At 48.6% G+C, this 18,492-nt stretch overlaps 1 protein-coding gene across 3 annotated transcripts in view; it reads left to right on the top strand.

Moving 5' to 3' along the window:
* The window catches only part of LOC122386673 (ribonuclease H1-like), a 65,796-nt gene that overhangs the window by 22,002 nt on the left and 25,302 nt on the right, over positions 1-18,492 (top strand). The window contains exons 2-4 of one of the 3 annotated variants that reach the window (XR_006257426.1): positions 14,255-14,798; positions 15,253-15,986; positions 17,836-18,476. Coding sequence is in view for 2 of the 3 variants with exons in the window: in XM_043376107.1 (XP_043232042.1) it covers positions 14,262-14,798; positions 15,244-15,450 (744 nt within the window). In the remaining variant the exon portion in view is untranslated. Of the gene's footprint in view, positions 1-10,975; positions 10,999-14,254; positions 14,799-15,243; positions 15,987-17,835; positions 18,477-18,492 lie in introns of those variants that run through there. The other 2 variants (XM_043376107.1, XM_043376099.1) reach the window with 2 other exon arrangements.

Here is an 18,492-nt window from a genome sequence, read left to right as displayed (position 1 = left end):
CCGGCTCCGGGCTATATTGTTTCACGACTCCGGCTCCGGCTTCGGCTCCGGGCAAAATATGCCGGCTCCGGCGGCTCCGGCTCCGGCTCCGGCTCCGGCTCCGCATCCCTGGCATGCATACATAAAAACAGGTTTTGACGCAGCAGCCTTCTTCATCTTCATCAGTTCTTCATCAGTTTTTTCTTGCACGGCGCGGGTTTATGGGAGAAAATTGAAATGCTCTTCCTCTGAAGAACGAAAACACCCTTAAATATCGGGATACAGATAAACATGGCACATTTACTCGGAAAATTTCACTCGTGATGTGACCACTTTTATGCTACTGAGGTCATCTCAGGTCATAAAAGGACTCCAGTAGGATTTGGACAATAACCCGCGCCCTGGTGGGGGGGGGGCTATTTTTTGCCCCCCCTCCAGACTTTTCGATATATCTCCAGAACCGCTGCGCCGATTGTCACCAAACTTTCAGTACCCTCCCGGACATCAATTTTACACATTGTGACCAAAAATTTGTCCAAAGGCTATGATAGGTTGGCCGGAAATGACGTCAGAGTGACGTCATGTTCTGCCGTTTTCGACCCAAAAAAGGGTTTCGCGGGAAGAGCTGTCAGGCCTATAGCTTTGCAAATACAGAAAAACGATAAGGACATAAAAGCTGTAGAATTGACAGGGCTACAAAACTGCTATCTCGGATTTTTAAAATTTTTGGATTTTGACCCCCGAAAATCAAAAAATAGATTTTTATTATAATAGCCGAAAAATCCAAAAAGTTTTTTGAATTTCAAAAAAAACGGAATATATGTGATAGTCCTTACCGCCTTCTATCTACATACCAAATTTGAGATCGATACCTCTTTTTTTGGCCAAGTTACAGCGAAAAAACTGTTCAAAATTGATTACGTCAAATTTTCAAACTCAATTTTTTGCAATTCTAGACCTCGTAGCGCCAAAAACAAAGACCACCATTAGACTCCCCGTGACGAGCTGCATCGAATCAATACCCATTTTATGCAAAAATATCAACTTTGAAATTTGACCTTTTTTGACCTGACCTTGACCTGACCTCCACCAGAAAGTGACCTAAGCCGTACCTGATAGTCTTATAACCAACACCATTGAGTTGGAAATGAAAAATTGGCCATAAAACATGCATCGCACAACCTTAGTACCTAAAGTTAGGTTCATGTGACCTGACCTGTGACCCTTGGTGACCTGACCTGTGACCTGACCTGGTAATGTCAGTGACCTCTTATAGCAATATATGTACTAGGCAACTGACGCCCTATCGCTGATTCTCAACAAAATGCGTTTTCTTCGGTGTTATAGCGCATTCCCTAGATGACCCGTGAACGGTGAAACATTTCATCTTTGACCTGACCTGTGACGTCATCGGTGACCCCGAGGTCAATGAAATTTGGTTTCCTTCGACAAATTTGACAGGCCTTTCGAACGCCGTTTGAATTTTGCGGATCCGTCCAGTAGTTTCGGAGATACGAGGGGGGGCAAAAAATAGCCCCCCCCCCACCAGGTCGCGTTATAAACAGACCCCACCAGGGCGCGGGATAACTTGATAGACAGTAACTACGAGGTAGGTACCTAACTAGTCTCAGCCCTGACTACCATCGGACCTGCCTGTAGGTAAGGGAAATGGGGTCAGATGGTTGACCCCTCTCGGGCTTTCCCAATAAGACGCGCAAAAAGGAGCCTATTGCAACGAAACTTCCTGTGACCTCGAGTTAATCAATTTCACACCTACTCTAAAAATTTATTGGCCCTGATTCGAATAAAGCTGATCTTGGTTCACTTTCTTTAGTTTTATTTGCTTCAACTTACAAGTGAAGTTTTTGGAACTGATTTTGAGTTTAGCGCCCGTTTGAACTTAACCCGCGCCGTGCTGGGGGGGGGGCGTTTTTACGCCCCCCCCTCAGGTTTTTCGCGAATATCTCAAAAACGGCGGCGCGCAGCGCCGCCGTTTTTGGTACACGTGTTCCTACATCATTTCCGCACATGTTGTGAAAATTTCAGACCTAGGCCGTTCAAGGTCAGGTCACCAGGTCACGTCAAGTGACCTTACCTCAGAAAAAGTTCAAAGGCTCGCTATAGCTACACCGACTGAACGATCACTTTGAAACTTTCAGCGATTGATATGAGTAACAGTATGTATAAAATGTATATCTCGGATTTTTGATATCTGTGACCTAAGGTCAGGTCAATTTTGCGACCTCTCCATTATAAGTCAATGGGAGAAAATTGAAATGCGCCTCTTTTGGACCAATATCGTTCAAAACGCTCTCAAACATCGGTTCATAGGTAAACATGACACACTGAATAGGAAAAATGCACCTGTGACCCCTCTGTGTGCCCCTGAGGTCATCTCAGGTCATGAACGGTCGCCAGCAGTTTTTTGGCTATAACTTTTGATAGAGACGTCCTAGAGCGGTGAAAACACGTCAGATGTGTTCAGCTCGACGATACGGATCGACTGATATGCAACATGACCCTTTTCGGTCAGGTCATGACCTTGACCTGAGGTCAAATTTTCAAAATGACCTTTCAAGGTCAACGAATAGTTCATTCGACGCGTCTCGACGAGAGGAACACGATGCTGGCAAAAGTAATGTCATGGCGCTTATGAGTCAAAAGTTATTGACGAAAAAACGTTTTTCGTAAAAACGGCTATTTTTGGAGTTTTTGCCCTCTGGAGGCTAAACCGTTGACCCGAGGTCAAATCTGAGAACATTATTCAGAAAGGTCTGTAAAAGGGCTATCGAATGCGCTTTTCCGCGGCGCTGTAGCTCTATCGGTTCCCGAGATAGCCGTTGGCAGTTTCCAAAATGTTGAAATAGTCAACATTTTACCTTTGGTGACCTCTGGTGACCTGACCTTTGACCTGACCCAAAAAATGACCGAAGTGTTTTCGTCCTTATTTTTGACGCTCTTTCGATTGCCGCTTACCGCGTGTCGCTACGTGGCCCAGGAGCCGAGTTAGACGGGGGGGGGGGCGTGAAAACGCACCCCCCAGCATTTTCATTTCATTTCATTTGTTTTAGGGCATTTCGGTCAAAATGACCATTGCATGCCCATTTGTGAGGATCAATATACTATTTTACGTCATGTAGTTTTCGTCTCAGTTGCCAAGCTAAAGTTTATCGAAGATTCTAATTTCACGGAGATAAGAGAAGAGAAGTTCGATCAATTCTTCTGAATCACCGAGGACGGAACCCAGGGTGAAAGTCATATTCTTCCGGTTGCAGTATTCAATCATCCGCCTTCTTTCATTGTCAAATTTTCTACATTCGATGATGATATGCATGACAGTTTGTGCACAATTGCATATTGTACACCAAGGACGAGCATCTTTAGTGTAAATATAACAATGTGTGTACCTTGTATGGCCCAATCTCATTCTAGCTAGTACCTTTTCTTCATGTCTATTGTTCCGCTTAGCTGTGTGCCATATTTCGATTTTTTGTTTTATTTGCTTGAGTTGTGTGTATTGTGTTGCTTGTGTCCACCGTTCTTGCCATGCTTTAAGCACTGCCTGTCTAATAGCTGCTTGTATTGATTGATAATCAGTGGGAATGTGTGTGATAGCTGAAAAGGCCAATGCTTTCTTTGCGTATTCGTCTGCTTTTGTGTTTCCATGGATACCACTGTGACCTGGAATCCAAAGAAAGTTAACGCATTTTCCATTATTTGACAATGTGTGCAGTTTGTTATAGATGAGTATGAGAATATGAGATGACGGAATGTTCACTTGTAAGGACTGAGCTACTGATTTCGAATCTGTGCAAATCATCGTCTTTATCCAAGGTCTTTCGTCAACTAAATAAACTGCTTTTAAAACTGCATGAAGCTCCGCTATGAAAGTTGTTGTGCCATCTGGAAGACGAGTTTGTATGGAAAAGTTGTTTTCGGGGTCATATACAGCATTGGAAACATGATCACCAGATTTTGAGCCGTCGGTGAAGAGGAAATGGAAAGTCGAGTGTTCGCGCCGCAACAGGTTAAATTTATGTTGTATCTCGTTGTCTGTAACAGTGACTTTTGGACAATCAAGAAGAAACGAGACCTTCCAAGACCTGTCTACCCACGGAGGGGTGGAAAGCAGCGGTAGTTGAGGAATGCTTGGCCGAGTGAAGTTTATTTCGGAGCAGAACTTCTTTATTCTGGATGCTATTGTGAGGCCGGATCTTCGTTCCGCTGGACCAAGGTAATTGTGGTGTATTGACGGTAATGTCTTAAGTGCATTAAAAGCATTGTGGTTTGGGTGTGACATGATTTTACTTGAATATCGCAATGTTTGTTCGATGCGTCTGAACCGCAACGGTGATATGACTGCTTCAACTTGTAGCGATGAAATAGGAGAGGTTTTCATAGCACCAATTGCGATTCGAATAAATGCATTCTGTATGATATCTAGTTTTTTCATTGCACCTTCACATCCTCCTGCATATACTGTGCAACCATATTCTATGATTGGTAGTACTAAGGATTTATACAATTGCAGAAGTGTTCGGCGATCAGCCCCGAAATCGGCGCCAGCTACGCATCGGAATAAATTCATTCTTCTATTGCATTTTGTTTTCACATATGCTACGTGTTTCATCATTGATAGCCTATTATCAAGAACTATTCCAAGGTATTTGAATGAATTTACCCGCGGTATTACATGTCCGGATAAACGCAAAGTACATTCTTCTAACATTCGATTGTTTTTTGTAAATACCATTACAGCAGATTTTGTAGGAGAAAAAATGCAGCCATTTTTTAAAGACCAGTCATCTAGACTGTTCAACGCATCTTGCAGACGTGGAACAGAATGTGCTGGATCCCTGTCTGTGCACCATATCGCACAATCATCTGCAAACAATGAGTGTTGGATGTCTGGAGATAGTTGGTCAAAAATGTCATTGATCATAACGTTGAAAAGTAAAGGAGATAAGCAGCTGCCTTGTGGTAGGCCATTTTCGAACGAAAAAGTGTTGGACAAAATTGACCGAAAGCGTACTTGAAATCTGCGGTCACCAGTCAAAAAGCCCACCAAATATTGCGCAAGGTGTCCACGTATGCCGATTTTGTGGAGTTTGCAAAGCAAGGTGGGTCGGTGCACCATGTCATATGCGCGGGTAATATCCAGGAAGACAGCAGAGGTATGTTTTTTAAATTTAAATCCCTTCCGTATATCCGTTTCTAACCGAATGATGTGATCTAGGGTACTGTGATATTTTCTGAATCCACTTTGATATTTGGAGAGAAGTTGATTGTTTTCCAAAAACCATTCCAAGCGTAAGCGTTTTTTAACCATCCGTTCAAATATCTTGCCAAAGCAACTTGTGAGAGAAATGGGACGATAATTTGCCGGGTCTTGTCGATTTTTTCCTGGTTTTGGCAAAGCGATGATGATAGCCTCCTTCCATGCTTCAGGAAAAACTTGCTTTACCCATAATTCGTTGAATGTGCATAAAATAAACTGCAGAGTGCTGCTTGGAAGATGTCGGAAAAACTGATAATGCAATTGATCGGGTCCAACTGATGTATTCCCGGTCGAGTCAATTGCATTTTGGAGTTCTGACATCGTAAACAAAGTGTTATATTCTTCATTGTTTTCTGATCTAAATCCATTTGCTGGCAGACGAGAATGTTGCTGAGCATATTCAATAAATCCAGCCCGATAATGCCGTGAAGCACTACATCGAGCTAATGTGTGGGCAATCGTATCAACTACTTCTTGCGGTTGCGTTATATTTGTATTGTTAACGTGTAAGACTGGAAGGGAATGAAAACTTCTTTTGCCTGATAATGAACGAACTAAATTCCACACCTTACTTAATGGAGTTTGATAATTGAGCTGAGCGAGGAAGGACCTCCAAGAAGCTTTCTTTGCCTCTCTGATTATTTTCCTACACCTAGCTCTTTCTTGGTTGCGAAGGAGAAGAGTGGTATTGTTTCTATGTCGTAAGTATAAACGAAAAGCTCGTTTGCGTTTTGCTATAGCCTGAGCCACATTTTGGGACCACCATGGGACTCGTTTGTGTTTTGTTGAATATGTTGTCTTTGGGATGGCTTCTTCAGCTGCTGTCAAAATGGTGTCAGTAAGGAAATTGATTCCTTGTTCTGGAGATTGAAATTGGTCGTTATCAATGTTACAAAAAGCTTCAAACTTAACCCAGTCTGCCTTTTTTAGGTTCCAGCGAGGAACAAAAGCAGATGTTGCATCGGCCTCCGAATGGAAGGTCGTCTGCAGTTTAATCGGATAGTGGTCACTATGATGAATGTCACCATCCACCTGCCAATCAAAGAAAGTTGCTATTTGTGGAGAGCAAATAGAGAGATCAATGGCCGATTCACTATTGTGTGCGAGAGAAAAGTGAGTATTATCTCCCTTATTTAGAAGAACAAGCTGATGTAAATCCAGAAACCGCTCAACTACTTCGCCGCGCTCATCGGAGACTCGAATGTTCCGACCCCACATTGGATTGTGGGCGTTGAAGTCGCCAAGTAAGAGAAATGGATGCTGAAACTGTGCTATGATTTGGTTAAGATGCCTTTCTAGTGTATGATTATCTGTGTTCGGAGGAATATAAATAGAACAAATATCTATATTGCGACCGTTCAAACGAACTGTACAAGCGACTGCTTGTAACTGTGTATTGAGGGGTATTTGCTGATGAACGAAATCATTATTGATGTAGAGTGCAGTACCGCCATGGCGTCTCTCGCCATCTGTCTCGTCATAGCGGTATAGAGAGTAGTTGAATAAAGAAAAGTTGTAGGGGTCTGTTGGAAGAAGCCAAGTTTCTTGCAAAGCAATAACGATGGGTGCTAGAAGTAAAAAGAACATTTTGCTTTCGGCCCAGTTCGAAACTAGGCCTCGGCAGTTCCACTGGAGTAGGCTGTTTATTGTTGTTCTAAGAGTGAGTATCTGTTTGTAGCAGCACGACGGGGCGAAGCCCAACTTGACGCACGGTTGTGGCCCATTGACACTCTGATAGGAGGACGTGACGTGCGAGCGCTTGACGACTGACTATCCTTTGATGGAGGCTGGGGTCGGGAATCTTTCGACCGCTGGACCCTCTTCCAGTCTGTGGTGGAGCGACCAGCTCCGGTAGAGGGCTTTGGCTTCTGGGCGATCTCCTGTGAGATCTCGGGCTGCGATTCAAGAGGGGAGGAAGGCATCGGGTCACCAAAAATGGTCTCCGTCGCGTCGTTGGTGTTCGTAGATGTGGTCGTAGATGCAGTCAGGGGCTTCAGACACTGAAGAGGGGGGAGTGCTGAGATCGGTTCAGTCTGAGTGCTGCATGAGGTGGTCTCTGTACGGGCGGCCTTGGCATAAGACCGGCCAGGAGCCGGAGTGGCTGTTTCGACTTCCACACGGCGACGAGCGTCGGGGTACGAGCAGCCGGACTGAGCTTTGATCTCACAGATACGCTTTTCCTTCTTCCACGTGGGGCACTGTGAGGACGAGACTGAGTGCTCGGGGCTACCACAGCTCAAGCAAGAGACTGGCTTAGTGCATTCGGAGTTCTCATGAGGAGACTCACCACATCTCTGACAGCGAGCAGCCTGGCGACAAGTGGAGCTACCATGTCCAAATCGTTGGCACTTGAAGCATCGGAGTGGATTTGGGATGAACACCCGGACATCTTTTTTGAGCCAGCCGATGGCTATCTTTTCGGGCAGGGTCGTGTTGTCGAAGGTGAGGACCAGCAAGCTGGTGTCCCGTCGCTGGCCATCACGGAAGGTAGTCAGTCGTCGGATGTGGGACACTCCCTCTCCTCTCAGCTCGGACAAGATCTCAGCTTCGGACATGTGGCGGAGTTCGGGGGCGAAAATCGTGCCTTTAGAGGAGTTGCGAGCCTGGTGGAGAGAGACTGTCACCTTCTGACCACAGAACATGGTTGTCTTCAGGAGTGCTTTCGTGTCCCTTCGATTGTGTGTTTTGATGACGAGAGTGCCGTTAGCTGGAGCTTCTATGTCTTGGCCATGCTGTCCACAGATAGCAGCGATCTGCTTCTGAGGCCAGAAAACGTTAATCTTCCGGAAAGAGAAGTCGCTATCGGTAGCCTTAACAACCAGAAAGGAGCCGTCGAGAGACAAGTACGGTTCGAGTGGAGAGCGATCAACCGAATCACAGGCAGGTGCGTTGGCCAAGTTCGTGCGCGGGTCAGAGCTCCGGGAGTGGTCGGTGGACGGGCGAGGGTCATGGCTCCGGGCGAGGTCGGTAGACGAGCGAGGGTCAGAGTGCCGGGCGGGGTCAGAGGTCAGGTCAGCGGTCAGGGCGTGGTCAGTGGACGAGCGAGGGTCGGTACCGGGTAGATCAGTCGAAGGGTGGGTAGAGGAGGGAGGGTTGACGGTCGGGCGGGAGTCGGTATCCATGGCAGAGGGAGGAGTCGGATTCAGAGGGGAGTCAGAGTCGGAATCGGATAAGGAGTCGGATAGCGGGCGCTGACGGCGCCGCTTCCCCATCGTGGGGCAACTGGATGCGGTTGTGGGCAGTGAAGGAGAGTGGGTGGGACAACTGGTAAAAGGTTGGATGTGAGGGGTGGGGACGCGCGTAGGAGAGCTCTCAGAACAAACCCGTGAAATGCCAGTCGCTGAGCGAACTAACGATCACCTTAGCCTGTGACCCCCCAGCACTCGGCGGAAAGTTCAGGCCACCAGCACGGCGCGGGTTAAGAGGTAGTTTTGATAAATGGTGGTTATGTAGTAACATGTTACGAAGCTATCGTTGGTGGTTGTCACCCACTCTAGATGGCCGGCAGGAAGCCTGCTGGTCGACCTGACCTGACCCGACCCGATCTACCCCAAATGCATGGAGTCATCATCTTTGTCCAAAACTAACATCGAACTCGTACCCGGAACCCCGATAACAGCTACGGCTCACAAAGTTCTAGCAGGCCAGCTTTTTTCTACTTTTGGGCGTTGACCTAAGATGACTCGGCCAAGACCTTGAAATTGGACATCATCGGCTTTCTCTCATCACGGGCAGCATCCTCGCTTTTCTGCGAAGCTCTACCTCGATCAGGGGCCGAAAGCATACCTTTAGCGTTACGTTGGTAAACATTTTACCTTATGCGACCCGCAGTAGCGGCGGAACACCAATTCAATTAAGGGGGGCACTGCCGACTTTTGGTCCCATTCTTTCCATGCAACGCCCATAGGGCTAATGTTAAAATGCCAAAATCAAAGGGGGGGGGGGGCACGGTGCCCCGGTGTCCTCCCCGTTCCGCCGCCTATGGCGACCCGTAAAACACGAATAAGAGTTATAGCGACACAGAAAGCGTACTCGATAGCTTTTTTTAAAGCTCTTTCGCCAACTTCGCCTCAGATATGACTTCGGGTCTATGGCCAAATAGTTAAACAGAGGCCAAACAGTTAAACGGACGGAATTTGCCGAAACATTTGTTCTGTAACAACCTATGATTCAGTGTATGTGTATGATATTCATGTTAGGTATCACCATCGTGTTTGTTTCGTCGAAACACGTCGCATGGCTCACAATTTGAACTTAAGAACTTAACTAGAAAACTTGACATCAGGTAAAGGTCAATCAATGGTCATGTCCTGACCGGAAAAGAACCTGCTGCATAAATGTGCGATCGATCTGTGTTGCTGAGCTGAACACACTTGACACTCCAGCACTGAACACTGGTGCTGAACACTGAACATACACTGAACACACTCCAGGTGCTGTCATCGCTCTACAGCGTCTCCATCAAAAGTTGTTGTCGAAAATGTGTTAGAGACCTTTGATGACCTAATGACTGACCATTCGAGTCACCACTGGTCATTAGCTGCACCTTGTCTCTAAAATGAGCAGAGGTGCCATGGCTACAAAAGTACCTGTCTTATAGCGTTTTTAGCATATTCGTTCAAAGCAGAGGGCATTCGTGCATTTTCCCATATCTTATCATGATTGGTGAGGTCACATATTTGACCTGACTTCACTTTTCATATGTAAAATTCCAGATTCATGAACTGTTGGCACTTATAATCCCATTCATTACACCAAATTTCAGACTTATAGGAGATAATCTATAGGAATGACAAGATTGCAGCTTTTAGAGGCATTAGAACTGAACTGAACATGACATTGTGACCTGACCTCAGGTGGCCTGTGCTTGATTTTTATGCACGATGCAATAGTGATGTACAATAAGATATACCGCTGCTTTCGTGGCACTGCGCGCCGAGGTTTTTCTCAACACATGAAAAACCGGGAGTCGAAGTGTGGCTAAAAACACCTCTACCCATCAAGACGAAGAACGGAAACCCGACCCCCCCCCCCCACACACTAAAAAATCCGTGGCTACGCCACTGCCTCCTCCCCCTCCTGCAATTTAAGTTAGCCGCTGCGAACACTAATTCGTGCAAGGGGTCATTTTCACTTCTTGACGCCGCAGTACGCTATACCGCCGCGCGGGGGTCCGAGGGACGCTACCTCCCGCCGCGCCGGATGACCCTCGGGCCTGGGCGCCGCCGCCGCGCGGCGGGCGATGGACGGCGCTACCTCAATTCAATCTCGAGAAAATCAATCCCAAGCACACTGCCAAGTAGTGTACCAAGGCGGTCCAAATTTGTATCCGCCCCTCCTATTGGTCAACGTCACGGCCGCCACAGGGATGCATTACGTCATTCCCGTCTGCCAACGACCAATCACAGTATGGTACTTGCGTCTTCATGGTCCCTTCAAATCCTGGGGCCGAACGTAACCTGGGCCCCGGTGTAACCTTGGTCCCGGTGTAACCTGGGTACAATGGTACTCTGGTACTTATGAATGTCACCCGTTACCGACACCTTTAACCCACCGTTGGAGCAAAATTGGCGAGATCAAGGCTATAGAACTCCAGGTAAGGACACCAGCCGTTTGACCTTGAACGCCGCCGGCCGGCCGATGACGTCATTGGAGGCAAGCCGGCTCGGCGGACACACAAGGCGAATGCATAACGGAGGGGCGTTGGAACGTTGCGGGAGCCGGGGAGATATTTTAATGTGGTTGTATACCACCATTGTTATGTTTATTGATCTACAGACTGCATTCTTTTAAACCTCGATGCACTCTAGGCCTGGATGGTTCGTACATTCGTGGAACGATCAGCCCGTCCGAAGTCCGTGGTCGAAGCTGTCATAGTATTAAAGACACTAAGACGGGTGCAATAACGGCGATCCGATCCCGTCTCTGGCGAATCTAGAGGGGTCGTAAGGACCCAGGCCGAATCTGACCGTCTATTTTTAGGGAAACGGGGTGGGTGAATTGACAACCGATGGCTTAAGAGATAATGAGAAGAGATCCCGTCGTCGATTGTTGTTTGACAGACAACACATGTTGTACTGGACGTATGACCATCAGAGGTAATGCCTGAACGTAGGCAAGCATAATTGTTCTGTCATACTGTTTAGGAATATAAAATGGTAATGGAGATTATTGAGGATATGATCTCTACATTACAGGAATTCGCTAATTACTACGGCCCATAGGGGCACCGCCGGAGCTGTTGTTTTGCCATCGGTCCCAGGCAACTCCAGGGAGCTGCAGTAACCGGCGGCCAAAGCGGCCCACCTCGTCGACTCGCAGGTCCTGTGGGATTCCGTGATGCTTTAGTGCTTCACCCACAGAAGCACGGGCATAGCAGTAGGATGTGGGGCTAGGTGTCTGTCCACCTCTTCATTGAAAGAACAACGTATACAGCGCCTGGTCCCGCCGAAGCTCGGTATCGACCGTGACTTATTCACAACTGGCGGATCCAGGAAGCGGTCTTGGACACTGCGGGGGCTTACCCCAAAAAGGTTTCTCGGAATTAATTAAAAAAAAAACAACTCTGATTTCGATTCCTTGCGCACTGCTGTGCAGTGTGATTAATCAACATTTCCTCAGAAAAGTTGTGAAGTTTTCTTTGATTCTCGAAAAGCGATTTCGGGCGCTGCCAATGTGGGGGAAGACATTTGCCCCAAATGCCTTCCCCTGGATCCGCCAGTGGGTTGCCCCACTCCGAGCTTGACTAAAACCATTTTCAAACCCCACCAGAAACCGATGGTAAGGTGAATTTAAATCCAATAACTCATCTCTGTCTGCCCGCCTAAATATGTATACAACACATGGTACGGCACCCGGCCCTGTCTGAGCTATGAGCCGATCGCGATATTTTCGGCTTTCCCCAACCCAAGCTCGATTAGGAACGTTCTCCTTCCCCACCCGATTGCTGATGTCAATTCAAATTCAATACCTCATCTCTGTCGGCCCGACCATAACCCATTCATTGCACACCGTTCAGCGCCCCGCCCCGCCAGAAGTATCCTAGCGCGCTGAGCAGTTGCCTCCAGCCGCGTCATCGCGAGGCTCCGCGCGGCCCATAAATTAATACATTGCGCGAATAGCCGTGTCGCCCCCCTGGGCGAGATGATAAGGTGTGCTTTTGTGCCCCACTCAAATAAAATTTTGTGGATGATTGCATAAGCCCTTCCTCACACTGCCAAAAACAAGATGGAAAGATGGAAAAGATTGCTGAAAAGATGAAAGTAGTGGTGTATCTAGGATTTATTCCAGGGGGAAGGGTCCGCAGTCAAAAGGGCCCTTCACTTACTGGGTTGAAAGGGCCTTAAGTGTCAAAAGGGCCCTTGGAGCCTGATTTGAAAGGGTGTCAACCTGCGCCCTGCTGGGGGATGATTATACTGTTTTAAACATTTCAGTCATCAGTGAGGGTCATTGATCAATCAATCAATTTCAGTCATCATCATAACTGTTAAAATGCATATCTCGGTATATTGATAGTGTTGAGCAAAGGTCAGGTCAGTTTTGAGAATTTTCCAATAAGCCAATGGGAGAAAATTGAAAGGTGCATCGCTGCTCTTTTAGCAGCTGTCGCCCTTGCTGCCATATTCCTCTGGTGGCTTCAGACTTCAGAGGGCTCTTTTTTGACATCAGAGGGCCTCTCTGTGGTCTCCCAGATCCTTTTTTGATCTCAGAAGGCCCACTGTTCGCCTCAGAGGGCCCTTGATTCGCCTAAGAGGGCCCTCCGTTTGGCTTAGAAGGCCCTCTGTTCGCCTCAGAGGGCCCTCTGGTGACCTCAGAGGACCCTATTTATGCGTCAGAGGGCCAGTCCTGAGGCCTCAAAAGTCCTTATTTCATCTCAGAGAGCTGTCTTTGGCTTCAGATTGATCTTTTTTTACCTCCTTGTGGTGTCTAACAGGGCCCTCTGGCCTCTGTTTGCATCAGCGGGACCTCTGTTTGCTAAAAGAACCCTATATTCGCCTGAAGGGGCCCTCCGATGACCTCCAAGGACCCTCTTTGATCTCAGAGGGTCTGATAATCATAGGGCTCATGGTGGCCTGACATAGCCCCCATGTCACCTCAGAGGGCCCTCCAGTGGCCTCAGAGGGCACTTTGTGGCCTTTGAAGGCCCTCTATTCGCCTTAGAGGACCCTCTAATCTCAAAGGGCCCTCTTTGAGGTGGCTAAGAGGGCCCTTTGTTCACCTCAGAGGGCCCTCTGGTGACCTCCAGGGGCCACCTTTGATCTAAGAAGACCGTCTGTAGGCCTCATAGGACACCTTGTGGCCTGAAAATGACCCGCATACCTCATGGGGCCTTCTGTTCATCTTTTAAGGGCCCTCTGTGGCCTGACAGGGCCCTCTGTGGCCTGAGAGGGCTCTCTGTGGCCTGAGAGCTGGCCCTCTGTGGCCTGAGAGGGCCTTCCGTGTGTCTGAGAGGGCCCTCTGTGGCCTGACAGGGCATTATGTGTGCCTGACAGGGCCCTCTGTGTGCCTGACAGGGCCCTCTGTGTACCTGAGATTGCCGTCTGTGCCTGAGAGGGCCCTCTGTGTACCTGTGGTTCAGAGAGTTGTTAGGAGCCACCAACATCGAGTACCTCACCAGACCGCTCCAGAAAGTGTGGGCTACGCTTTGGCCAGCAGTGCCTCACATCCTGGTGTCAGCTGTGCTGCAACTCTTGTCAGTGTATTGCACACATATAAGGATGTAACAATTCAAATTTTCAAGCCACCACCATGTTTTTCCATTGCTAGATGAAGAACAAGTATGTTCACATAATTATTTCCACCCTGTAGATCACGGCAGTCTATGAATACCCCACGCATATCAAACAGTCCCACTCACATCAAATGACCCCACCTTATGTTAGATAGCTTTCTGGTAACAGTGACGTATGGCATGCATGGCATCCCTGGGATTCGTCGTAATTGTTAGATGAATTCAATCTTGCTTTATGAATATGAGCTGCATTTTCTTTTCGGCAGGGATGAAATGGACATATACCATCTCACGTGGCTGCTGCGTTTCCGGGCATTCACACATTGTAAACACTGCAGCTGGCATGCAGGCTGTGTTGTGGTCGCACTGGCTCCAGCCCGACAGGCCTCATCTGGCCGACAGCCGCCCCCGCCTCCGGCTGACCGAGGATTCACCACCGACGGGAACAAGTATGTGCACGTCTGGGCGGACGGTGCGTGCCGCAGCAACGGGCGACGTGACGCGCGCGCCGGCATCGGCGTGTGGTTCGGACCAGGCCATCGGCTGAACGTGTCTGAGCCGGCCGCGCCGCCGGCCACCAATAACAGCGCAGAGCTGCAGGCGGCCGGCCGCGCGCTCCGGCTGGCCAGACAGGCGGGCTTCTCGCGTGTCCTGGTGCACACCGACTCACGCTTTGTGATTGAGTGCGCCACCCGCTGGCTGCGCGTCTGGCGAAAGAACGGCTGGCGACTGGCCGGCGGCGGTCCCGTCAAGAACCGTGCGCAGCTCGAGCAGCTGGCACGCGCCATGGACGACGTCACCGTGAAATGGGTGAGCACCGAGCAGTGGGGCTACCTATATATGGCTGGTGTATCAGAACCATGTGTGGCTGGTGTTTCAGAACCATGTGTGGCTGGTGTTTCAGAACCATGTGTTGCTGGTGTTTCAGAACCATGCGTGACTGGTGTATCAGAACCATGTGTGGCTGGTGTATCAGAACCATGTGTGGCTGGTGTTTCAGAACCATGTGTGGCTGGTGTTGCAGAACCATGTGTGGCTGGTGTTTCAGAACCATGTGTGGCTGGTGTATCAGAACCATGTGTGGCTGGTGTATCAGAACCATGTGTGGCTGGTGTTTCAGAACCATGTGTGGCTGGTGTTTCAGAACCATGTGTGGCTGGTGTATCAGAACCATGTGTGGCTGGTGTTTCAGAACCATGTGTGGCTGGTGTTTCAAAACCATGTGTGGCTGGTGTTTCAGAACCATGTGTTGCTGGTGTTTCAGAACCATGTTCGTGGGCATTCTGGTGACGGCGGTAATGCGGCGGCCGACCGGCTGGCCGTGGCCGCCACCCAGCTCGGAGACGGCTCTCAGACGCGGACGTGTTCCCGGCACCGGCAGCCAGCGCCCGACACCGTCCGACGGCGGACTTTTGTCGGCGGGGACGGTGCCGCTGGGCCCCAGCCGGGTACTGCAACGTGACGCCAACCCCGTCCGGTCAGTGTTCACTCTGTGCACGGCGCCTTGGGACGGTCAAGTCATGGATGAAGTACTCTACTTGACCATGGATGCCATCATTCATGGTCAAGTGTCCCGCCTCGGTAATATTCCGTTCTATGTCGCGTCCTTAGCAATGGCCAGTCGCAAACAAGTGTTGAACTGTTGACATGTGCCCATCAAATCCATCAATGTCCATCAAATCATCGGCATGTGATGCTGTGCGGAAAATACTGAACTAGCTGTGAGATGACCAATTACCTAAGACTTACCAATGTGAGGTAAATAGGTACGAGGTGCACTCTAGATTTTTTAGACTTTTTCAGTAGAGACAGTCATATATTTCAGAGAAATATTAAACTTAAGTCATCCTGGAAGTAGGATCTCCTCCTGAGTTAATTGCACTTACAGAGTGTCCCAAAAGTTCGTTTTCACATATTATTTGCATGTAAAACAGGGTACATTCCGTTTTGATATATTTATGACATTGACCACCGGGTGGTCCACCCAATAGGCTCCCTATTCCATGCAGGGGCGGCGCCACGGGTTTTCGATAGGGGGGGACGGGAGACTTGCCTGACCGAAAATCCCAAAAGTAGATACTGATCGTATATGCAAAAAAAAAAAAAAAAAAACGAGGCACGTAATGCCGCGAAACTTGGCAAAGCCCAAAACACATCGAATGGTGCATCCCGTTTTCAAACTTATCCTAGGACACCTAAGATCGATCACCTTTTCAGGCCTCCTTGCCTCTAAATCAAAATTTGCAGTCTTGACAACTCAAAGCTGGTTTCCTACAAGCTGCGAATTGCTTAGGTATGAGTAGCTATTCTTACGTTTCGTACTTTAAAATTTTCGATCTTACGTCTGGTCAGCTTCATGGCTTCACCATCATATAGTCATGGAGGAAAAGTGGGAATGTCTTCTGCTCTAACAAGTGCGTCAAAACTGCAATATAATTTCAGAATCATGACATCACTACCTGATCCATATGCAACGGGCAGGGTGCAGCTAATGGCTAGCCGTCAGTGGTCATGTCATCGGTGGTCAGTGGTCACTCAAAAGGTCATGCTAGGTCATGGAAGGTCACCAGCCGTTATTTGTTCACACTTTCTGATGGATTTTACTTACCAAGAGCTTCGCGGGAAAAACAAGCGCATGCACCGTTGAAAAAATTGAGTGAAAGGGTCTCAGGTCCGGCGACCTCTGCAGGTGAAATGCCCCAGGGTAGGATTCCGGTCCTTGTTGATTAACTTCGTCAAAAATGGCAGTAGAGCTGTGATGTCGGCACCATTGTGTTCGTCATGATCGAGCTGGCACGACCTGCAGTCGTTCTCATATTCATCCTCCAATCGTAACAACTACAGCAGGGATTGGCAAATGGCGGGGCACCCCCTTTGGGAGGTAATGAAGGTCTCTGGAAACCTCATCCCTCATCTCTTTAGCATTAGTGGCTCTCCTTATGGAACAGGTTTCTTGACTGGTCTGTTTCACCCCAGAATTCAAAGACTAGTCAAGGTAAAACCGAGCGCACCACAGTGAGCACAATTTGGTAAGCTGGTGTATCTCAATTTTCATGTAGAACCTTTCACGTATCACGTACCTAAAACCCTTTCGTGCACTCATGCAAAAGCAACTGCCATGTTTCAACAGCTGGTAATGGCATTTTCACAGGCGCTGACGTAAGAAGGGGAGGGGGGGGGGGGCTCGATTAGACCCCCAGCCGTTCGGCCGCCGACCGAGCTTAGTTTTGCAGAAAAAAAAAACGAGTGCTATCGAACCCCTTGACGAGAGGGAGCCGATGCTACCCAATTATAAGGTCTTGGGCTACTGCGTGCTTTTTTGGTCATGCCTGTGATCTATCCGAACACTTGTCCCCACAAGTGCTGGGTTTAAATGGCATAGATTTCAAATGGTTCCTGTGGTAGAACTGCCATGCTTGAATTCGACTAATTAGGAATGGAAAATATCCATATAGTAACGGAACTCTATGGAATTTCAGTAAACTTGGTTTTGTCGGCAATGGGGTCTGGCAGTGCGGTGGGGAGGTAATAACCCTGCCTGGGGCCCCAAGAAGGGGGGGGGGGGCACGATCCCCGTGGCCCTGCGATCACCTTATAACTACAGGCATCACAGCTCCATGCACCTTTTGCAGATGACCAGGACCCCCTGCGATGCATCCCAACAGCAATCTTTATTCAGAATCTGCCTTGATTAACCAACGATGCATTAAATGCGACGGATAACTATACAATGCATTATTATCAACTATTGAACGGGCCTCGCCGATAGGGGGTACTGTACCCCCCTAACTTTCGATAGCGGGGGACCTGTCCCCCCCCCCCGTCCCCCCCGGTGGCGCCGCCCATGATTCCATGTGCAATCATATGAATATGCGCTGTGGCATGCTAATCGCCGTGACGCTTGCCTTAGTTTCCTGGCACCACTTTTGAGCTTTTCTTGGCCTGTGCGCCGATACTCCATAGCGAGTCCACACTCCACAGTGACGGTTCAAGTTAAGCTAGAAAGCACTTTTTTAGACCCCAGACCTTTGACTTAGAGACTTCTCCCAGACCTTCGTGGTGAAGCAGTATGCGTCCAAAAACTGTTTTCGGGGTACCTTGTTCAACTGGAGTCAGCGCTTGTGCTCCTATAACGCCACAATACCGTGACCTAATTGGCTTACACAAAAGTCCTGTTGCAGTTGAAGGCCCGCTGGTAGTCCTCCAAAGTGAAGGTGGCCAGTGCCTTTGTCACAGCCTCCTTCATCCCCTCCACATCCTCATAACAGTGGTCCCTGAGCTTCTCTTTCAGTCTGGGGACATCCAGAAGCGACAGCGGGCCAGACCTGGATAATAGGGAGGATGAGAGATTATTTTTACGCCCACCTGACGTGTCAGGAAGCTCGTCACCATGATGGACTTGTGGGTGGGTGCGTTGTCCTGGTGCAGGTGCCACTGGCCGAATTGGAAGAGTTCTGGCCTCTTGCGGCGAATTCTTTCTGAACTCCATCGGAACCACCACGTG

This window comes from Amphibalanus amphitrite, unplaced genomic scaffold (assembly GCF_019059575.1).
Source record: "Amphibalanus amphitrite isolate SeventyFive unplaced genomic scaffold, NRLGWU_Aamphi_draft 000016F_arrow, whole genome shotgun sequence".
In the NCBI taxonomy this organism is placed as follows: domain Eukaryota; kingdom Metazoa; phylum Arthropoda; class Thecostraca; order Balanomorpha; family Balanidae; genus Amphibalanus; species Amphibalanus amphitrite.
The sequence above is the reverse complement of the archived record's forward strand: the minus strand, read 5'-3'. Positions and strand labels throughout refer to the sequence as shown.